The following is a 15,216-nucleotide window of genomic DNA, read 5'->3' as shown; positions in this document are numbered from 1 at the left end:
AAAATACTTCTTTGCAGAGGCAGGAGGTCTACAAGTTTTATACAATGAACACATTGCCAAACTTTGTCAATGTACTATCAATTATATGAATTTTTCTCCTCTTTCTTTTTTTGGTTTCAAAAAAAGAATATCCATTATATGGGATGGCTCTCTGGCTCTCTAGAAGGGGGAAGGGCATCAATAGATCTGGCTCTCTATCTACTGAGCCACTTAGCTGCCCCCTTCATTCATTTTAACTGTTAGGTTGTTTTTTTTTTAACTTTTTTTATATTATAAGAGACTGGGCTACAATTCCATACTTTGTCAAATGTATTTTGTGTATAATATAACCAAGCTTTAAAACTCCTCCACATTTTAAGCTTGTTTGCATAAAAACAAATTACTCTCCTTTTGTCAACTCATTAAATTTAAAAATTCTCACAAAATATAGGCATAGCATCGAGTTAAAAGAGACTTCAGGGATTACCTAAGTCAAACGTCATTTTATAGATGACGAAATTGAAGCAGTAGAGTAGTTGTGACATAGAGATACTTGTACTAGACAGAAAATAACAAAACCCCATTAAGACAGGCATTGTTAAAGGAATAATTTTTGTGAAATAATGCTATTTTTATACCCTCATATATGGGCCAATATTTTGTTAATCTTTGCTATTCGGTTTTTTCAGTCATGTTGTATTCTTCATGACTCTGGAATTTTCTTGGAAATGATTTGTCATTTTCTTCTCTCCAGCTCATTTTACAGATGAGGACCTGGGGCAAATAGGATGAAGTGACTTGTCTAAAGTCACACAGCTAGTAAATATCTGAGGCTAGATTTGAACTCAAGAAGAACTCAAAAAGATTCCTGACTTCAGGCTGGGCACTCTATCTACTGCACCACCTAGCTGCCCATAATTGTATTATATTATTACATTAATATTCCATTGTCCAGTGTCTCATCTTCAAGTATTCTCACCCACTCTAAATTACTTTGTATATTTTTAGTGCATTTATGTATGCACATATTACTTTCACCCTTGTAGAAAGTAAGTGTCTTAAGGGCATGACTCCAAGGCCCAGAACTCTCTCCATTGCCACCTAACTGTGCCATTTTATTAATCTCTAGCTATGATAAAGTGTATATATATATATATAAAAATACTCATGTGTGTATGTGTGTGTATGTATATACATACATATATAGATATAGATAAAAAATACTCATGTAAAAGAAGCCTTTTTTTGGACCCTGCTCATTTTGAGTTATAATTTGATTTTATGCAATGGGGTTCAGTAAAACACAGATTTATCTGAGTATTTTATATTTCTTTTCTCTGTCAAGTAAAAAAAAAATCAACTTATATAATAACTTCATTTTTTAAATAAAATAATAGTTATACTTCACTTCAATCCTTTCTACATTACAACCACCTACATAATTCTAAATTTCCAAACCAACCACCAAAGCAGTAAGAGTTATGAATAAAGCAGAAGAAATGGAGCTTCATGATATATGACAAGAGAAATGTTAACAATTCAAAGAATTCAAATCATTAGAAAATGACCTTCATATCTGTTTCATCTCCAGATTCTGCATAACATAGCAATGTAAATTCATTTTAACCAAATTTTACTAAACGAAATAATTTAGAGACTTTTAAAGGTTCTGAACTGCATGGACTATGCCAATTTGGTATCCCAAGTAAATCTGGCATTAAATTGATAAGACCGTAGGGGTGGCAAGCGATCAGATTGCATACATAGGGTTAAAACCAGGTCAGGCTGGAAACCTATCAAAGCTTCCATGCTGATCAACAGTGGGATCAAGGCTGTGATTAAGTCCAGCCCGGCTAGACTGGGTGAGACACGAAATTAAGTTCATTTTTAGGAATACTTACAACTACAATGATTTTTAAGGGATACTGCTATACCTCTAACATTTTCTCTCAAATAAACAAAAGCAAAAATGTCCTTTAATCTACTTACAACCAGTGTCTTTAAGGCGGTTGATGGCATTGGAAAGAAGTCGAACACAACCAAGAAATCCAGCACCTTGTTTTTTATGGATCTTCTTATGATTCCACACACTGATTGTTACAGAATCAGACTTTCCAATATACCTGCAAAATAAAATAATTATATGAATAACAGTTGAGTATGAGTATGAAAAGCTAATAAGATTTTTCAGATTCTCTTTTCATATCTAAAATTCACAAACATCATTTTCCAGTGAGAGGCAATAAAAAATATTTTGGCAACTAGAATGGCATAAACAAAACATAATCTAAGCAAACCTGTATACAGACTATTTTCTATAAATTTTGATTCCATCAACTCATATGGCAAATATTCATAATAAAATTTTACGCTAGTATTTTATGAACGAACATTAAAAAAAATTCTAATATGTCTTATCTAAGTCAGAGATGGTGAGCCCTTTAGAGATCAAGTGCCCAACCTATAATCCTCATGCCTCGAACCTTACCCCAGACAGGAGCACTCCCATTGGGTACTGGGCAGAGAAGTAGGTGATAGGATAAATGTCCTCAGGAGCATGTGGAGAGGTGGAAGGAAGCAGCCCCCTCTAGCACGTGTGCCATAGGTTCATTAACATAAAGTATATTTTAGCAGCAAATAGCTAAGAAAATATTGGGGGATTTGTAATTATTACTCCTCCTTAAAGATGTAAAAAGTGTGTTTGTATGTTTCAATTTGTTATGAAATTAAACACCTTAACAGTCATATTTTATTACATTAAATAGTATTTCAACTTCAAGGAATGTTGTCAAGGTTGACAGACCAAAAATCTGACCTACCTGAATTGTTTAAAATTGCCGTAGAACTGGAACGTGCATTCTCATGTAACGCTTTATCCCTGCTTCTTTCCTGTATGCAGGCCTTGAGAGAACAGGACTCTTGAAGATCTGACTTCACTGCCTGCAGACAAGCAGAGCAGGGAAAAGCGTTACTGCACGTGTCTGTGCATAAACCTACATATATTAAAAAAAAAAAGCAAGCTATGCTATAGTTGATTGTTAATATGGCTAAACTAAGTGCAAACTTTAAGATAACAATAATGACAAGAGAATCTTTTCAATACACTGCTGTCTCTAATTAGTAAAATTTTTGGTCCAACAACCTTGACCTTAACGTTTTAACTTCATAAAACAAAGCATGATGAAGTCATAGGAAGAGATCACTCAATAAACTGAAAAGGCACCAATTTCACTCAACACAGAAAAAAGCTCAAGTTTTCTGTCTATTCTTCTAACATTGTAATTAAGTAATAATCATAAAGTAGCTTTATATTTGCTATTATATTTATAATTTTTAAAGCAAAATATTATTTAAAAGTAAAAAACTATTTAAAAAATACACTTCTAAAACCAATTTCTTTGAAGGTTTTATTTTCATCTTCACATGGGTAATTCCTACAAATGAACTTTATTAACTTCATTAGCATTACAGAACTATATCAAACAAATTAGTAATACAGTAAAAGTCCACTTAAAGATACATATTAAACTATCAGTAATCATATGAAAAAATGTTCTAAATCTCTCTAGAGTTGATCTGTAACTAGCTATAATTACTTTTAAATAATATTCAGTTTGTACTTGAGTAAATACAACTCTCACAGATCACAAGTATTTGAACCAAATTTATATTTTCTCCAGGATTTAACAAAAGTAATAAATCAACATTTTTTTATTATTTCCAAAGATATACAATTATTATATTCATCAAATTGCCCTTTGTGGGGCAATGAGGTGGCAAGCCTACAGACAGGGAGTCCTGGGTTCAAATCTGATCTCAGATACTTCCTAACTGTGTGACCTTGGGAATATAACTTAACCCCAATTCCCTGGCCCTTACAGCTACCCTTCTGCCTTGGAACCAACACACAGAATTGACTCTAAGACAGAAGGTCTCTAAAGTTTTTAAGGTTTGTTATTTTTTTTTAACTGCAATTTGAAAGGTTTGGTTAATATCTTATACAACTAGATTGCTGTTGTTCAGTAATTTCAGTCATATTTGACTCTTTGTGATGTCCCATACATAATCATGAATAGATTCTTTATCTTCTAGAAATCAAATTTTTTAGAATCCAAAAGATTTAAACACTAGAATTCATATGTATACTATTAAGAAACAGATCTAAATTATAATGAACAATTTCTTCCAAATTTCAGTGAATTTCTATAAAAACATAACAAGTATCTTCTCCAAAACAACTTTTATGAACCTCCTTTATATCTAGAATAGCTTGAACCAAGTAACTATCATACAGAATCAGGTCCTGGAGTATTCTATTGCTAACAGCAGTCCCAAATATGTATTCAAGAGGGACTATGCTCCAATGGATAAAAAGTATTGAATCTGAGGAAAGGAAGATGTGAGTTTGAATCCCTATACCACTGACAATTATTAGCCATGTGTAAACCAACAGTAAGTCACATCCTAAAATCTGTTACCTAAAGTGTAAAATAATGATTACACTACTTGTAATATCATCTTTAAATAGTTATGTTTTTGTTGTTGTTCATTCATGTCTGACTCTTCATGAACCCATTAGTAGAGATACTAAAGTGGTTTGTCATTTCCTTTTCCAGCTCATTCTACAGATGAAATTCAGGTAAGTGGCTTGCCCAGGATCACCCAAATAATAAATGTCTAAGGCCAGATTTTAAATAAGGAAGCCTGACCCTCGATCCATTACACCACCCAGCTACCCGTAAAAAGTTGTAAAGCGGTTCAAAGGTAATGCATGTAAAGCACATTGCAAACCTTAAAAGTACTATATCCTCATTGGCATTTATCATCATCATCATATAATTATATACTATGGAAGAATAAAACAGAATTGAAGTAAAGACTACCTGGTTCAAATCCTGGTCCTCTTAACTAGCTCTGAATGATCCTGGGCAAGTCACTTTACACCTCTATATACCTCAGTGCTTGCTTCCAAGGACCTCTTAAGGGATTCAGCAATCCCTTCCAGCTCTGAAGCTATGATCCTTTAAAAGAAGTAGATCTTCAAGCAGTCTTGGATTTTTTTTTAAAGCCCATATCTTTTGTCTTAGTATTAGAATGACAAGGGCTAGGCCATCAGGGTTAAGTGACTTAACCAAAGTCACAACTAAAAAGGATGTGAGACTTTTCAAGCAGTCTTGAAGAAAAGATTGGATTTCAGTAGAAACATTGAAAAGCAAATGATACCTAAAAACTAACTCTTACATAGACTTTAAAGGTTGGCGGAGTGCTTCAACAAAATATATAGTAATAGAGCTAACAAGAATAAAGGGTTGCAAAATACTCTGCATATACACTATCTTGTTTGATTCTCACAAGGTAAGTGCTATTGTAATATATATTTTATCTATGTGGAAACTAAGGCTAAGTTTAGTGTCATAGAACTAGTGTCTGAGACAAGATATAGAATACAGATCTTCCTTACTCCAGTGTCCATACTCTATGCTAGTCACCTAGTTGCCTCAGATACAAACATATCAGCTGATGTGGCTGCAAGGATAAATATATTTGAGAGCAAATGGATGAAGAAAATAGTCTCACAGAGAGAAAAGAGACAAGTTATCCTTTCAGAATCTTAATGTCCTCAAACATCAAGAGGAGAATTAAAGAAACAAAAGAAGTAAATATAGTTTGGATTTTTGATATGAAATATGATATATGATCCATATATCCATATGATAGTATGGATTGTTGATATGAAAAGGAAAAATAAAAAGGAGGGGGGAAGAAACATGAAGAAGGGAGAACTTTACTATTTCAAATAAATGGGTATGTAAGATAAATTTACAAACATATGAAAAGGGCATGGAAGAGGAAAGAATATATGAATCAGATAAAGGTAGACTGAAAAAAAAGATACATCAACATATACACTGAGTAGAATACAATTAATTCAAAAGCAAGTCAGAAAAAGAGAAAAGAACCAGGGAAGAAAATAAGAGGGCAAGAGGGATTGGCCACAAGTAAAAGAATCTTCTTTTTCAAAGTGCTAATCATAAATGGGGAGATTTAAAAAAACAGAAAGAACCAAAGAGGCATGTGCTGAGCTAGGTGAAAGAGAAAGAACAGAGTAGTAAACCAGACAAGTTCAATTACAGATGTTTAGTTAGAGGTACCTAGGTGGAACAGTGGACAGAGTGCCAAGCCTGGAGTTGAGAAGACATCTTCTTGAGTTCAAATCTGGCCTCAGATACTTACTAGCTGTGTGACCCAAGAGAAGTCACTTAATTCTGTTTGCCTCAGTTTTCTCATTGGTCAAATGAGCTGGAGAAGGAAATGGCAAAGCACTCCAGGTCCTCTGATGAGAAAACCTCAAATGAGGTCACAGAGGTAGATATGACTTAACGGAACAACAGAGTTGATCAGTTTCCTACTTTTTCTCCAATTCAACATAAAGAAAATAATCTTGTTTTAAAATAATATTTATTAAGTCCCTACCATAAGCCCCACGAAGCACTGTGCTAAGTGCTGTCAATACAAAGAAAAATAAGATAGTACATGCTCTCTAGATGATCAATCTAATGAGACAGCATGCAAATAACTATATACCAAAAAAAAAGCTAAAAATAGAATAAATTGGAAATAATTAACAGAAGAAAGGCATTAGAATTAAGAGGAATTAGAAAAGGGCTTTCTGTCAGAGATTTTAGCTAAAATTTCAGGAAAGGCAGTAAGTAAAGCTGCAGAAGGAAAGCATTCCATGTATGAGGCACAGACAATAAAATGGTCAGAGTAGGAAAGTGGAACATCTTGTTGAAGGAAGGCTAAGGAGGACAGTATCACACAGAGTGGTAGGATAGAAAGAAGAGTTTTAGATTTTGGGATGACATGGCCAGACTTGCTCTTTAGGAAGGTCAATTTGACAACTGAAAGATGAACTGGAATAGAGAAAAGACTTGTGGCAGCAGAATATTCAGATAAGGAAATGCAACCTGGGGATAGGAGGTGGAGGTAGGGAGTGGACAGTGTCAGAGAACAGAAGGGAATATATTCCAGATGTTAAGGTAAAATCAATAGGATTTAGCCAACAACTGGTAGGGGGAGGTTAGAGAATGGGAAATCACTTAACTCCCATTACCTAACCCTTATCATTTTTCTGCCTTGGAACCAATACATAGTATTGATTCTAAGACAGAAAGTAAGGGTATTAAAAAAAAAAACAATTGATAAGTTTGGAATCAAGAAGTTTGAAAAGGAAAGTTCAATTTTGGACCTGTTGAGCTTAAAATGTCTACTGAATATCCAGTTTGAGATTTCCAAGAGGTAGTTGGAGATGAAGATTAGAAGTCAGGAGAAAGGTTATAGCTGAATAAGACCTGAGAATCAGCATCATAGAAATGATTATTGAATGCATGAGTCCTAATGAGATCACTAAGTGAAATTGTACAGAAGGCAAAGAAAAGAAGGGCCATAACAGAGCCTTGGAAGGTATGGCATTACGTGGATAAAGATCCAACAAAGACTGAAAATATAAGACAGATAGGCATAAAAACCAGGAGAGAGTGTTATCACACAAATCTGGAAAGAAAACATCAAGGAGAAGATAGTGATCAACAGTTTAAAAAACTACAGAGAAGATCAGAAAGATGAGAACTGAGAAGGCCACTAGATTGGTGATCAAGAGTTCATTGGTAATTTTAGAAGAATCATTTCAGCTGAGTGACTAACACAAAAGCAAGACTACATAGTTTAAATTATAGAATTACATGTATACTTTCTTCTGAATTCTTCTGATATCAAAGCCCATTTTGACAGTGCAATTCTAAAACTAATTGAGATTATATAATTATTTTGTTAAGTTTAACATTCTACATTTAGAAAATATTCACAGATTTCTTTTGGATTCTCTTCTTTATTAGCCTGGAGCTATAAATACTAATCTCTGAAGACTTTTAATCTCTTCTTTCTCATTTTAGCAATTTAAAGTTGCCCCACCCAACCCCACCAAAAAATCCTTGGGTTTTGGTCATGCTAATCTCAGTTCCTCTTGTAATGTGTTCCTTTTGTAAGTTGTAGAGAATGGTTATCATTCCTTGCTTCAAAAGCTCCTTCACAATAATATGCAGAAAAAATATTAAAGGTATCTTAAGCAATAATCAATTGCCCAATTGTGTTACAAATATATTTCTTCTCTGTGACAAGCATGGGCATGCTTAAAGCATTATAGATCACAACCAGGTACCCAACAATTTTGGTGTTCATGCAATAAGTATGTTGAACTCTACTTTTGCTTCTAAGTGCAACATACAACTTCTCAATGTACAATCAAATTGTTTCCAAACTACCACAATGGTTTGAAATTTAGGAGATAACAGTTCCCAATATGCATTTCCTCATCTGCATTCTGTACATTGTACACTCCCTTATTCCCCAATTACTTTGTAACTGGACTTCATTAACTGTGTCATGGTGTATTCAGGATGCAACCTATGTTTGTGTTGTCACAGTACAAATATCAGGATGTTTGAAAACCATTATGAGTATCTGCCTTAATTATAAGCCATCAAGAACCCACCAGGAACTATCACAAAGTCATTAGGAAAAAAAAAATTCTACAGCTTCTCACTGCTGTATTTCTTTATAAACTAAATTTACCCTGAATTCACATTATCTTTTTCTCTGGCAGATTTTTCAATGAAATGGTTAGTAATACTTGTCAGTTTTTGAGCAGAATTCCTGTGACAACATGCTCATGTACTAGTAGTGGTAATGAGTAGAAAGCTATATCTCTTGAAATGAATGAAAGAAGAGATTCTTTCATTACGAACATTTAAAAATAAATGTTGTTTAAAATTAAACAATGTAAGTAACTGAATTTTAATATATTTATCATTTAATAGGGTTCTTATCAGCAGTCAGTAGAAAAGTATTTTATATCATAACTAGCTGTTCATTTTTTTCAATCATTAAGTATTTAAAAATAAAAAAATAATAATTTCCATCTTCCATTAAGAGAGAATATTAAATTCTCCTACCATTTTCCACCACCTATGTGTGAATGAGTATATCCTTGCTTTCTTCTTTTTTTTTCATTGTAAGTTATTTATTTAGTCAATTTAGAACATTATTCCTTGGTTACAAGAATCATATTCTTTCCCTCCCCGCACCCTTCCCGTAGCTGACGTGCTATTCAACTGGGTATTACATGTGACCTTGATCAAAACCTATTTCCATGTTGTTGGTGTTTGCACTAGGACATTCATTTAGTATATATCCCCAATCATATCCCCCTCGACCCATGTAATCAAGTAGTTTTTCTTTGGTGTTTCTACTCCCACAGTTTTCCCTCTGAATGTGGATAGTGTTCTTTCTTATAGATCCCATCAGGTTGTTCATGATCACTGCATTGCCACTAAATGGAGAAGTTCATTACAATCGATTGTATCACAGTGTATCAGTCTCTGTGTACAATGTTCTCCTGGTTCTGCTCCTTTCACTGCATCACTTCCTGGAGGTCATTCCAAGTTCACACTGAATTCCTCCAGTTTATTATTCCATTGAGCACAATAGTATTCCATCACCAACACATACCACAATTTGTTCAGCCATTCCCCAACTGAAGGGCATCCCCCTCCTTTTCCAATTTTTTGCCACCACAAAGAGCACAGATATGAATATTCTTGTACAAGTCTTTTTCCTTATTATCTCTTTAGGGTACAAACCTAGCAGTGTTACGGCTGGATCAAAAAGGCAGACAGTCTTTTGGCACCCTTTGGGCATAGTTCCAAATTGTCCTCCAGAATGGCTGGATCAATTCACAACTCCACCAGCAATGAATTAATGTCCTGAATTTGCCACATCCCCTCCAGCATTCATTACTTTTCATTGCTGTCATGTTAGCCAATCTGTTAGGTGTGAGGTGTAATGTTTATAGAGAAAGATGGGTGGATATGAAGAACAGGGGATACGGAAGGTTTGTAGCAGGGAATGGAAGAGTTGCTGCCAGTGAGGCAAAAGGAGAGAGATGACCCCTGCCAAGAGGCTATTTTTGAACAAAATGGGATATCTGAGAAAAGGGTCACTTATGATAGCCTGCGGGGATGTCTTCTCTATGGATTGATGCTGAAGATGCCCCAGAGCAGGTAAACATGGACTCTCCTGAGCGAGAAGCCTTGCCCCAGACTTTAGTCGGCCACCAGGGGTCCAATAAAGACCATTTGTAGTTGAATGACTGTCCTTAGGCTCAGCTCCCTCTATGCCCCCTGAAAAGATAGTCCTCTTATCTGACTGTGATAGTCAAATAAGATGAATTTTAATAACCAGTTTGGATTGGAGAGGTATCAGGGAAGAGGGAAGAGGGATCTCCCTAAATAAGGTTTTAGTCTCTCTCAGCTTTGGAGCTGAGGCCAGGCCTCACAGGCTGGTGGACGGTTTCTCTTATTGCTGTCTACGCTACATCTGTGCTAGTTTTCTTAATTTCAAATCTTAGCAGTAGACAGCAAGCAACAAGTTCTGACCTTCAGAGAGATGGATGGGCCTGTCTCTTTGGGCTGAAGAAAATAGAGGCACTTCAATCCAGAGACTGGGAAACAAAAACTCCTCACACTTCCTACACCAGGAAAGAAGTGCTAGTCACAAGACCAACTGCCACTCCCAGTTGCCCCTTCCCCCACCAACTGTCAGTCATGTCAATTTCTTCTCTCTTTAATACTCCCACTGTTATCTGTTCCAATACAGTGGCAGAAAGTCCAGGACTTGTTTTAGTTTCCTTTCCAAAGAGGTGATACCTCAGAGTTGTATTGATTTGCATCTCTCTGATTATAAGAGATTTAGAACACTTTTTCATGTGCTCATTAATAGTTTTGATTTCTTTAACTGAAAATTGTCTATTCATGTCCCTTGTCCATTTATCAATTGGAGAACATCTGATTTTTTTGTACAATTGATTTAGCTCTTTATAAATTTGAATAATTAGACCTCTCTCAGAGGTTTTTATGAAGATTGTTTGCCAATTTGTTGCTTCCCTTCTAATTTTGGTTGCATTGGTTTTGTTTGTACAAAAACATTTTAATTTGATGTAATTAAAATTATTGATTTTACATTTTGTGATTTTTTTTCTAGCTCTTGCTTGGTTTTAAAATCATTCCTTTCCCAAAGATCTGACATGTATAATATTCTGTGTTCAACTAATTTGCTTATATAGTTTTCTTCTGTATGTTCAAGTCTTTCACCCATTCTGAGTTTATCTTGGGGTAGGGTGTGAGATGTTGATCCAAACTGAATCTCTCTCACACTGTCTTCCAATTTTCTCAGCAGTATTTATCAAATAGTGGGTTTTGATTCCAAAAGCTGGGATCTTTGGGCTTGTCATAGACTGTCTTGCTGAGGTCACTTACCCCAAGTCTGTTCCAGTGATCCTCCTTTCTGTCTCTTAGCCAGTAACAAACTGTTTTGATGCCCATTGCTTTATAGTATAGTTTGAGATTTGGGACTGCAAGACCTCTTTCCTTCGCATTTTTTTTCATGATTTCCCTGGATATCCTTGATCTTTTGTTCTTCCAAATGAAATTTGTTATGTTTTTTTTCCAATTCAGTAAAAAAGTTTTTTGGTAGTTCAATGGGTATGGCACTAAATAAGTAAATTAGTTTGGGTAGGATGGTCATTTTTATTATGTTAGCTTGTCCTACTCATGAGCAATTAATGTTTTTCCAATTGTTTAGATCTAGTTTTAATTGTGTGGAGAGTGTTTTGTAGTTGTGTTCACATAGTTCCTGTGTTTGTCTTGGCAGATATTTCTTCTTGTTTTAATAACAAGATGTAGAACGACATATGGGACTGCTTAGTGTAGAGCCAACCACTGCAAACCCTTGTTATATTAAAAAAAATCCAACCTCAAAATTAAGATTACATGAGATTGTTATATTTTAAACATCCTAAAGCAAAGATTTTAAAAGTCTTGCAAAAGTACGAAATTTTGCTGGATTGTTTCTTATAGAATGTCCTACATGTGATTACTTTATAATTAGCATTGAGAATTTTTGTTTTAACAATTATAGGTAGAATAAAACTTTATAGTTTAAATATATAATATACATTTAAATATAAAGCTTTGTTGGGTAAACATTATCATTGCAGTTCTTACATGCCTATCGTAATTAATAAATCCAAATGAACATTATGAGTTTATATGAAATTGTCCCTGGGATTCATAACATGTTTTGGTTGTTGTTCAAATGGGTTAATAAATAAAGCTGAAAAATAACTGATATGAGTCTAGGAACGAAAATATATAAGGAACCAATAAAAAAACCCAAAATGCAATGAATCAGTTGTCAAAAAAATATGAACAATTTTCAAAATCAAAAGCTTAATCCAAAGCTTAGTTCAAAGTATTATATATATATGAAATATATATATATATATATATGCATGATAAAATTCAAATCAAAACAACTCTGAGATTTCACCTAATAGCCAGCAAATTGTCAAAACTGCAAACAAAGGCAAGAGTCAATGTTGTCAAAAAGACCTCTTGCTAGATTTCTAATCTTTCAGTGAAGTATAAGATTACAGCAGAGAGGATGGGAAAATAAAGTCCAGTGAGAGCCTGAAGAGATAAGACAAGGACTAAAAATAGTTACTTTAGTTGAGAGGAATGGGGAATTAGGGATGAGGATGAAGAGGATTACCTCATTGTAGTGAAGGTCCAAGTGAGATTAGCCATCATAAATTTATAATGCAGTCAGTCAGTATAGTTTCATGAATTCTTCCAGTTCCATTCAACAGCAGGAGTAGATGCAAAGAAAGCAGTGGTGAAAGTAATCTGAAGTTAGGGTATGGGACAAAGTGTGACAGGCAACAAGTCAAGTGAACATGAGATTAAAAAGTAGAGAAGAGTATAGATTTGGTTCACCAAAGGGTAGAAACAAGAAAGAGGAGTGTAGCCACAGCAGTGAAGGTATAAGATAGCATTGTACTATATTATGTTATGAAGTTATGTTAGTCATGAAGGATTAGTAGTAATAATGAAGATGAAGAGTAAATTTAGGGGAAGGAACTAGGTAGATCAGTGAATAGAGAACCAGGCCTAGAGACAAGAGGCTCTGGTTTAAAACTAGCTTCAGATACTTCCCAGCTGTGTGACTTGGGCAAGTCACTCAACTCCCATTGCCTAGCCCTTACTGCTCTTTTGCCTTGGAACCAATAATACTAAGAATTGATTCTAAGATGGATGATAAGAATTTTTTAAAAGTGAGCAGATTTAAGAGTAAGGCAAAGACAAAAGAAAAAATTATAAGATATAGAAAATTCAGTTATTGAAAATGTTACCTGAACATTTGTGGATGATAGCAAAATCAAGGTATAACCATCACTGCTAAGGTACAAAGTAGTCACAGAGTTGAGCAGATTGAAGAACTGGGAAGATATGAGTTTTTGAGAGTACTTCAACATCTATGTGAAGTGCCTTAGAATGAGAAAATTCAGGGAAGAAGGCTGTGAGCTAGACACTGAACTCCTTGAAAAAGAAAGGAGCACATCCAGAGAAGCTCAGTAAATAATATATATCAGAATTTAGACTGAGTGATAAATTTGGATTAAATGAACCTCAAACAAGGAGAGTTTGCTCTGTTGATTAATGTAGTTGATTAGTCCATGTTCAGGACTAATCTGCACTGACATAGCTCTCAACTGCAGGACATATCACAAAGCTACATATTGGGCAAACCCTTGTAAGTGTTATGGCCCTCGTCTCCTTGTTTGCAAAGTCTAGCAAAGAGACATAATGTGGTCAGTAAAGAAATTCTCATACTCCCTTTTCCATCCCCCCCTACTCCCAGCAAGGCACTCATTATGCCCTTAGGCTGGTGAATAAACTAGAGGTGATATGTCTAGTCTGGATATCAATATGATTCTGAAATTATGAAATTGGATATCTGAAAGGATCATAATGACAGACAGAAATAGGGAAGTTGTGAAGATGGACATAATGGAAGAACATGAATTCTGTTTCAGACATGAAGAGTCTGAGCTAGAGGACATCCAGTTTTTTTGTTTTTTTTATTGATTCATTGTCAGTTTTTGTCTCTTTTATTTTATTTTTGATTTTTTTAAACCCTTACCTTTCATCTTAGAATCCATATGTATTGGTTCCAAGGCAGAAGAGCAGTAAGGGCTAGGAAATGGGGGTTAAGTGACTTATCCAGGGTCACAAAGCTAGGAAGTATCTGAGACTAGATTTGAACCCAGGTCCTTCCAACTCCAAGCCTTGTGCTCTATCCACTGTGCTACCTTGATGCCCTTCCAAATTATGATTATTATTATTTTTCAAACCCTTACCTTCTATCTTAGAATCAATACTGTGTAGGCAATGGGGGTTAAGTGATTTATCCAGGGCCATACAACTAGGAAGTGTCTGAGGCCAGATTTGAATTGAGGAACTCCCATCTTTAGGCCTGGCTCTCTACCCATTGAGCTCCCCAGCTCCCCCCCCTCCCCTTCACCTTTTGTCTCTTTCTTTGTCTCTATGTCTTTCCACTATTTTAACTTTTTTTGTTTCTCTGACTCTGGTCCTGTGTCTCTGATCTCTTACTCTACCTCATTCTCTGCCTTTTTGTCTATGCCTCAGCCTCATTTTATCTATCTAGATCTAGCTGTGTCTATTTATATCTCATTCTCTCTCTTTTTTTTTAAGAGGACATCCAGTTTTAAAATATCTAGGATATTTTAATAGATCTGAAGCTCAGTATACTAGGATGAATATATTGATTTGCGAGTTATATTCCTATAGATGATAACCAAACCCATAGGAGCTGATAAGACTGCTGACAGGCTATGGAGAGAGCAGAAAGCATTCAGGAATGAGTGTCTGGCTATATGCCCTATTGGACAGCAGAATATGGATTATGATCCAAGACGGGAGAATATTTCTAGTTTTGGCAATTGCACAAAGTATTTTAATGGGTATTTTGGTATATATTGGGTCTTTGACCTCCTTTAGATTATTGCTTAGAAGTAAAATTTCTGGGGGCAGCTGGGTAGTTCAGTGGATTGAGAGCCAGGCCTAGAAATGAGAGGTCCTAGGTTCAAATCTGGCCTCAGACACTTCCAAACTGTGTGACCCTGGGCAAGTCACTTAATCCCCATTGCCTAGCCCTTACCACTCTTCTGCCTTGGAATTAATTGATTCCAAGACAGAAAGGTAAGAGTTTAAAAAAAAAAAAAGTAAAATTTCTGGGTAAAAGAGCATAGACATTTTAATC

General features: G+C 35.1%; 1 protein-coding gene across 2 annotated transcripts in view; it reads right to left on the bottom strand.

Annotated features, from left to right (window-relative positions):
- The window catches only part of SMURF2 (SMAD specific E3 ubiquitin protein ligase 2), a 144,784-nt gene that overhangs the window by 59,318 nt on the left and 70,250 nt on the right, over positions 1–15,216 (bottom strand). For both annotated transcript variants that reach the window (XM_007482787.3, XM_056817279.1), the window contains one exon: positions 1,969–2,102. In XM_007482787.3, coding sequence (XP_007482849.1) covers positions 1,969–2,102 — 134 coding nt within the window. The remainder of the gene's footprint in view (positions 1–1,968; positions 2,103–15,216) is intronic.

This window comes from Monodelphis domestica, chromosome 2 (genome assembly GCF_027887165.1).
Source record: "Monodelphis domestica isolate mMonDom1 chromosome 2, mMonDom1.pri, whole genome shotgun sequence".
NCBI lineage: Eukaryota > Metazoa > Chordata > Mammalia > Didelphimorphia > Didelphidae > Monodelphis > Monodelphis domestica.
This window is presented reverse-complemented; position numbering and strand designations above follow the sequence as displayed.